This window comes from Sinocyclocheilus anshuiensis, unplaced genomic scaffold (genome assembly GCF_001515605.1).
Source record: "Sinocyclocheilus anshuiensis isolate Anshui unplaced genomic scaffold, SAMN03320099.WGS_v1.1 scaffold883, whole genome shotgun sequence".
Classification (NCBI taxonomy): domain Eukaryota; kingdom Metazoa; phylum Chordata; class Actinopteri; order Cypriniformes; family Cyprinidae; genus Sinocyclocheilus; species Sinocyclocheilus anshuiensis.
The window spans coordinates 695,049-703,782 of record NW_015547678.1 but is presented as its reverse complement, the minus strand read 5'-3'; the positions used below and the strand labels follow the sequence as shown (position 1 = coordinate 703,782).

Genomic DNA, 8,734 nt, shown 5'->3' with positions numbered 1-8,734 from the left:
ATATTAAAACAGAAAAGTTATTTTAAATCATATCAGTATTTCACAATATTCCTGTTTGTACTGTATTTTGTAATCAAATAAATGCAGTAGTAGTAAGCATAAGAGACTTCTGTCCAAAAAGATTTTATTGATCTTGATATATATTTTGTTTTGTTTTTTTATGCTTTGTCTTATTATATTTTATAATTAAATATATACTTTATATATTGTAAATTATTCTATTTTTACCTAAGAAAATAATTTTCTGAAATGTGAATGCTGTCATTCCCTGTGTTATGTCACACAGTTCTGTTTTCGCATTCAGCGGTGGTGAGGTGTAATAAACTGGAAGTACTGGATGTTTTCTGTGATTTCAGGAAACCTCTCGTCTACCGTCATCTCTTGGAAAGCGAAAGCAGAACAAAGGCTTATTCTTTAAGGGGAAATCTACCTCTGTCCCTGGCTGTCATACAAATACTGTGGACATTCCTTGAGCAGAGTATTAAAGTGTCCAGAGCTCACCTGCAGGAGACGGCAGAGTCATATACTGGAAGCCTTTACAGTCACCGTCAGCTGATGGTGATGGAAGGGAAGAGAGCGAGTGAGGGATGAGGGCCACTGCTGTGAGTGGTTCTTTGGCAGTGTCTTAGCTGGTTGTTGTGTGGAGTGAGAACGAAGCAATCAGCAAGTATACTGCCGCAGAAACTCGTCACCTTGGAAGGCCCATCCATCCGACCCCGCTCACACACTCGGCTGCCCACCCGCGCTCAGAGCCTGGAGAGAGACAAGAAAAGAGAAACCTCAGTCTGTGCTCATTATCAAGCTTCTCTACCCATTCATTCTTCTAATTGTGAGTGTCAGCTTTTGTTTATTGGCACCACTGCTTGAACACTTACAGCGACTTGAGTGTTTCAAGTGAAAGATTAGTTCATGTTTACAGTATGTTTACTCTTATTTTCTATGACATTGCTGTCATAGTTTAGATCAGTCTGTTCCCTTTCTTTCTTCCATGAGATCAGGAGTGAATCATTCAAGTGTTGTTGTGAATATCAGCTGACCAGATTTCACAGTTTCAGTATTGGTATGACATGGTGTGGCCTGTTTATACTTGGCCTGATGACATATTCGTACTGTGTTGTGATGTGTTTATGTATAAGTTTGACCAAAACATTAATCATTTGATAAACCAAAAATACTATTCATTTACCTTTCACTTATATACTAAAAATAGAGAGAATATATATGTGAAAGAAATATATAAAATTCACTTCATTCAAAAATACATTTTTAATTTTTGTATTTTGTACATTTTTATTTTTTGTAATATTTTTGTATCAATATTTATTTTAAAAATAAGCTGTAACAAAATATATAAAAATTCTATATAAATGTATTTTTTATCCAAATAACAATAAAAACAAACAAAAAAAAAAGTTTTAAAATTGTCATTATTGTCATGTTGTGTTATTTCTCTGTTTCTGGTGTATATTTAGTCTTTAAAGCGGGTTTAAGTTGAGTTTCATTTTCAGGGAATTTCATTAGTGTTTGGGTTTCGGTTGTTGATCTTCAAAAGGGCAGTTTATTCAGGTGAATGAAATGCCCGTAACTCACTTGAGGTTTTGATGTAATCACATCAGTGTGGCAGTAAGTTTGAACTTGTCCAGAAAGCTGGAAATCATTTTAGTAAGGTCTTTCACAATGTATTAAAGCAAATTTTTTAATCACAACCTAAAAGTGTGATTATAATACTGTGAAATGGAGTGTAATTTAATATCACAAACATAATGTTATTTTAAAAGGTATGTTAAACACTGTGTGTGTGTGTGTAAAAGAGCAATTATAGCAAATGAATCCAAATGAACTGTTTGAATGTTTGTCCTATAGGCCACTTACTAGATTGGATTTTAACAGACAATGGCAATTAAATTTTTTATGCACAAAACAATGTGCATGATAAATGCCCAACTCCCAACAAACGTGTTATGTTGTTTCAGTTGTATGGTTAACCCAGACATAGACAGAAAGTATTTTGCATTTTATTGTAGTTAATCTCTTGAGTCTGAATTGTATTATGTCAGTGGATCCGGAGTTTCATTTACATTATCTGTGATAGATTAAAACTGAACTTGAATATATCAGTATACAAAATAGATGTTTTTACTTAGTCCTTCTCAATTATATTTTACATCAAATTACACAGCATACAATAAAATATATTACATAACATAATAAAATGTATTAAAATATATATCATTCAACACAATTAAAATATAATGATTCCCTCTGCTGAAGGCCTCATCATTTATGCTCACTTTCAACAACTTTTAGGCTGCATCTTCACACCTTCCTGGCAGAATTTAGGAATTCATTTAATTAATTAATTATGGATGCATGGCAGAAGAATACAAAGTGCTGATGTCATATTTATGTCGGTGATGTCTGTCAAGCCTAAGGGTATTTTTGAGAGCAAAAAAACACCTCTGCACTTTTTAAAATTGTTACACATGGAGTAATGAGAATAAGAGAGTGAAATTCCTCTAAATAACACTGCACACTGCATGCACAGCTCACAGAGGTGATGGGAAGAAAACTATAGGTTGCCTTTAATGGAAGATCAAGCAAAGCATTGATTTTTTTTTCTCTTCTCCACTTTCTTTCTCTCTGCCTGAAATAAAACGATGCACCACATTGGGACAGAATGCTGCAGTTCTCCAGGAAACAGTATTCTTAAAAAACATTACTGCTGTACTGGTGACAGTGTGATAAAAGGAGATGCGTTTACCTCAAATTAATCCTGGCCTAAATAATAGACTAATAGACACAGAAATCCACTGTAAGCTGAAATATAGGCTACTTTTTTTTTTCTTTTTTTATACAAAAACACCATCACTCTCCAAAACTTTCATTTATAATCGATCAAAACATGATATAAAGAGGTTAAAAGAAAAGAGACCACGATCTTGAAGCTTGATGGAAGATCACATTGCGCCATCTAATGGCGTATTATAGTGATTGCATGTATTTAATTGTCAATAATTGCAGGCACATTTGGCAATGCCGCATTGCTTGCACACATACTTAAGAAAAATAATAAGAAAAAAGAATGTTTGTAATCTTACGAAAATTAACCATGGTTTTACTACAAATAAAACAAAAAACCATGGTTACTATAGTTAAACCATAGTAACCACAAATTAACCATGGTTTTGCAACACTAACCATAGTTTAACCACGGCATTTGTAGTAAAACTGTGGTTATACAAATGGTAGTCAATATGCCAAAAAAAACATGGTTACTACAATTTTACAATAATAAACCATGGTTAATTTTCGTAAGGGATGTAGTCTAGCCTACTGGTGTTTCGTTGAAGTTCGTGAATCTTTTTATGTGAAATTAAAATGTTTCGTGATAAAAAAATAAAAAAAAAACAATTGATCTGATTTACTGACGTTTGTGAGGAAAAATGTTAAACGTTCTTTCTAGAGTCTCTTTTAATAAAACACATAAAACTTGTGAATGGTTCCATGTCCCCATCTATTTGCGTAACGTTGAAACCAACAGAAAGAATCACTAAATGAATCAGTGAACGATTCTGTATGAATCTTTTTCGTGTTTTGAATCACTCTCTAACACTAGTGACTTTAACCTTCTCAAACTAAACACAAAAACAAAGTTCGTGAGTTCGTCAGCTTAGATTTCAAGGCTGGCCACACGTTTAGTCTGTTTTATAACAAAAACACGTTTAGTCTGTTATATAGTAACAAAAATGGACACGAAATTCAACATGTTTTGATTTGTTATTTTCAAGACATTGTTTCACTGCCTCAGCGGTTGTGAAGAAGCTGTTGGACTGGCTCTTGTAAAGCCTCTTACGCCGCTGGATCTTAAAGCCCGTCTTGTTTTTCAGGGCAAAGCTTTGTCGAGGGAAAATTGGACTGGAAATCTCTTCGGGTTACAAGTGGATTCGATACTTTAAACAAGACTCGACTTTACCAAACACCGAACAAACAAACAAACTAGGCGTTAGTAGATTTTAAAGTCTTAAAAGAGAAACTATGGCCGAGACGAACCAGACCGAGGTGTATGTTTACGAACAGGTTGTTATCCTGACATCCTGTGTACTTTCGTTTTTTGGGTCACTTTTAATCATATGCACATATGCAAGATGGCACGATCTGAGAACTACACCGAGAACACTGCTCGTGTATCTGTCTGTCACTGACCTTCTGTCTGCACTCTCTTACTTTTACGGAGTTTTGAGGATTTTTGACTCTGATTCTGGGGATTGTATCGCGCAAGGAGCAATTTCCACATTCGCCAACACCAGCTCATTCTTCTGGACCGTGGCTATTGCTATTTACTTATACGTTTTTATTGTGAAGTCCAGCCAGAGACAGGCCGACAATTTGGTGCTGTATTTTCATCTTATCAGGTAAACTCTACAAAGCATTTCTTCCCTGCCAGAAAATTCTTAAAGGAACAGTTCACTCCAGAAATATTCACTCAAAATTATTTAAACATTTACTCACCATTGTGGTGTACCAAAACTGTATGATTTTTCTTCTGTGGAAAACAAAAGCAGACGTTTTAAGAATGACTGAGTCACTGTGCACTTTTAAGGGGTCATATTATGCGATTTAAATTTTTCCTTTGTCTTTGAAGCGTTACAAGCTCTTGGTGCATAAAGAAGATCTGTAAAGTTGCAAAGACCAAAATCTCAAATCCAAAGAGATATTCTTTATAAAAGTTAAGAGTCAACCACGCCTACCTAAAATGGCTCGTTCTAACACGCCCCCACATGTCTACATCATGATGTGGGAAGATTTGCATAACGCCCAAATGTTCACGCAAAGAAAGAAGGCGTAACTTTTATTCTCGCTGTAGTAGTGTTGTTGCCGCCGCCGCCATGTCGTGAAGGCGCTGTGTGTTTCGTTGTGAAAGCGAAACTACTTTGTTTGGCCTTCCAAAAGAGGACAATATCTGCTTCGTCATGCCTGGAGCTGATCCGTGCTGGTCGCTGAGGAAATAAATCAACTTCGCGCTGTGGATCGCCGGATCAGCTTTCACCGTGAACGAAGCGGAGTCCAGCCAGGGGTCGTCACATGTGGTTGCCGCAATCCCGCCTGACGCCACTCACTCAAGCCGGCCCCCGTTTTTTGAACCTTAAACCGCATAAACACATTTCATTACACCAAATACACCAAATAATGTTCTTTTTAGCAACATCATATGACCCCTTTAATAATAATATGTGGGGGATAGGTCAAATATCCTTTTAAAACTTTCTGTGGTTGTTTATAGTGTCAATTATAGTTTATAGTTTATAGTGTCAATTTAAAAAAAATTGTTTAACATTATCTTTTAATCTATTAATTGTATAGTATGTATTAAATTAGTTTACGTGTAGTTCCTTACTTTACATAAAATAAAATTCACAAATGTACAAAATAATTTTACATAATTCCTTCCGTTCTGATATGGAATATTGGTACTTTTCATAAATTAATTTTTTTACAATTTTTGATGTCTCAAATCTTAATGTTGCAAAAAAAATAAAATGTTCATGTTCATATGCCACGGTTATCTTTTCATTTAATTTACAGGTAAACAGGAGATTATTTCCTATATATTACAGCGATTTAGGAAAGGAGATTATTTATATTCCTTGTATAATATTTTGCCTTCAGAAGCATCCTTTCAGCTACACTAAGAAAAAGGATTTTAGACAGTGAGTGCTCATTAACTTTAATAAGGATTCTGTGTATAAGGGATAGGTCTGGTTTTGCAGCCTGTGGATGTCTGTTTGCAGTCTGATCTTGTGATATGTGGTTTGTGTCAGCTGGGGCGTTCCTTTCGCCATCACTGTGGCAGCCCTGTCCCTGCACAAGATCGGCTATGACGCCTCTGAAGTGTCTGTTGGCTGGTGCTGGGTGAACATCCAGGCTGAAGATCATGTGCTGTGGATGCTGCTCACAGGAAAGATCTGGGAGTTCATTGCCTATGTCACACTGCCAGTCCTGTACATTCTTATAAAGATACACATTCACAATGCAGTAAGTCCACCATGGCTCATCGCAGACAGTTTAACATTACAGCTTAGCAGAGGTTTGCATGGCATTTTCATAAACGTATAATGTGCGCAACGGGCAAGTCATTTCTGGAATAATTTCCAGAGCTAATGTATCAGGGAAATATCATAATATCATAAAATAGTGATAGGCCTGGAAATGTCATGGATATTAATAAAATCTTAAAAGGTCATGGAAGTTTTGGTCATCAATAGGTTTTACTAGTTATGCTGAGCTATTAAATATTTCAAAGGCTACAAATTGTGAGTGCAACATTTAAAAAAAATGTTAAACTCATTTGGATAAGTTATGGGATTTTACTGGTAAAAAAAAAAAAGGGGGGGTGGGAACCCTATAAAGTTAATTGTTGAGAAAATTAAATATTATGCAAATAATATTAAAGACCAGCCCACATTCTTGACATAGTAACACAACTGCATTCTGCAAACCACATGCTGTAGTGATGGGGGTGTATAGTTATGCTGTTTCCTTGCAAACGTTTGGTTTGAGGTTTGCCAGCCACTTTCAATACTCTTTTAAATTGATAGATCAGCCAAAAAAAATCTGTCATCATTTACACTACAGTTAAAAGTTTGGCATCTGTTTTAATGGTTTTGGGGGGAAAAAAGTCTCTTATTCGCACCAAGGCTGAATTTACAATAAAAACAGTAATATCATGAAATATTACAATTTAAAATATCTGGTTACATTTGAATATATTTTAAAATGTAATTTATTCCTTTAATGGCAAAGCTGAATTTTTAGCAGTCATTACTCCAGTCTTCAGTGTCACATGATCCTTCAGAAATCATTCTAATATGCTGATTTTGGTGGTTAAGAAACATTTTCTTACTATAAATGTTGAAAATAGTAGTTTGTAGTTCAAAAGAACAGCATTTACAGCACTTTTAAACAATTTAATGATCATTCTTTAATTCTGGATTAACTCTTGCCGAATAAAAACATTCATTTTATTTATTTAAAAAATTTTATAGAGCAGGCAGCCCATATGACTTACTTTCTTCTATGTCAGAATTTTTATTTTAGGTGAGTTTTTTCTGTAAGACTAAAGAATGCTGATCCCTTTTTAATGCCCTTTTTTTTGGGATGTATTTAAGTATGCAGCCCTGTCTGAGTACCGTCCCATCCTGACCAGCAGCCCTGTCTCTCACTCGCTGTCTTCCATGGCAGACAGGAAGCTCACCCTCATCCCCATCATCTTCATCATGCTCCGCATGTGGAGCACCATCCGCTTCCTGCTCCTGCTGACTGACTCCCCTGCAGGACACAACCCTGTGCTGGTCACCTTGCATGTGAGTCACCCGGTTCCACTTAGTTAGTCTGAAATTAACCTGATTTACTTCCACCCAAAGTCCCATTAATGTGGTTTATTTGTATACTTCATTTGGCAACCCAATGATTCTGATTTCATTGTATTTAATAGGGAATTGGAAACACCTTTCAAGGAGCTGCTAACTGCGTCATGTTTGTGCTGTTGACTCCCTCGATTCGATCACGTCTGGTGGCTCTGCTGTGCTGCAGAGGTCAGGACAGACACTGGCGTACAGAATCAGTGTCCCAGAACAGGGAAAGTGCATATACGCCTTCACACAGGGAGGAAAACCCCAACGCCCAAACCTGGGAGAACAGTGAGGGGTAAAAGCTGCTAGGATCCTCCATCTGCTGCAGCACGTTTAAGTCTATTTGAATGGAGTGAAAGCTCTGACTTTACAGCTCTCTGTTGTGGTTGTTGGAGTTACGTCAGAGCCTTACACTCAGCTTTCTTGTTTGACCAAGTGCCTTCACGGATTACAGGGGACTGCGGTCACATGCACAAAACCCGCAGAGCATGGAACACAAACGCACTTTCTGTTACCGGTTTAGCTCAGCACTTTAGGCGAGAGGCTTTCTGTCTTCCAAATCTGTTTTCATTCTGCTGCTGCAGATATCTCATGTTCATTTAAATAGAAATTAGATCTGTAGCTCAGGGGAAGCGAGGGATACAGCAGTTTATTATCTAGTGACCAAAATGGCACTGTTGTGCCAAGTGTTTTCACAAGGGATTTCTTCCCTCTTTCTCCCACCAAAGCATTCTTAATGCAATGTTATTACTTTACATTACATTTAATATGTGTTTTTAATCCATTAATTATGTGTATTATGTGTTGTATTTATATGTACAAATGTATAGTATTGCTTTTGCCCTATGTATGTATAATGTCATAATGTCATTTCTTTTTTTTCTTTCACTTTTCTCTGTATAGAGTCACATGCACCTAGTCACAACATGCACATGTATTGTTATTTCACACAATGCCTTTAAAATACCTATGACACAATGGGGAAGAAGTGCCTTTTAATCTTTGTATATTACCGGTATAAATTATGTAGTTATGAATTTGTATTATAGTTATATTTTATCAACATATCAATTAATTTCAATAAAACGATTCATTACCTGTCAGATTCAGTTATTTTATTATTTTATTATATACTATTATTGTTTTCATAAATATTTTGAATTAGCTTTTGTTTTTATATTTAAAGTTTTCTTTTAGTTAGATTTTTATTTTATTTTTTGTGTGTATGTTTTGTCATTTTTATTATTTCCATTTTTTATTTATTTCCAGTTAGTAACTTTAGTGCTTTAATTTATTTGTCATTTTTATTTTCATATATATATATA

General features: G+C 35.5%; 1 protein-coding gene across 1 annotated transcript; it reads left to right on the top strand.

Annotated features, from left to right (window-relative positions):
• Nucleotides 1-3,758: 3,758 nt before the first annotated feature.
• On the top strand, nt 3,759-8,444 carry LOC107703047 (probable G-protein coupled receptor 157). The gene is made up of 4 exons (XM_016505540.1): nt 3,759-4,412; nt 5,820-6,033; nt 7,167-7,361; nt 7,493-8,444. The coding sequence occupies exons 1-4, from the start codon at nt 4,036-4,038 to the stop codon at nt 7,706-7,708; spliced, it is 1,002 nt and encodes a 333-aa protein (XP_016361026.1). The 5' UTR covers nt 3,759-4,035; the 3' UTR covers nt 7,709-8,444.
• The last annotated feature ends 290 nt before the right edge of the window (nt 8,445-8,734 follow it).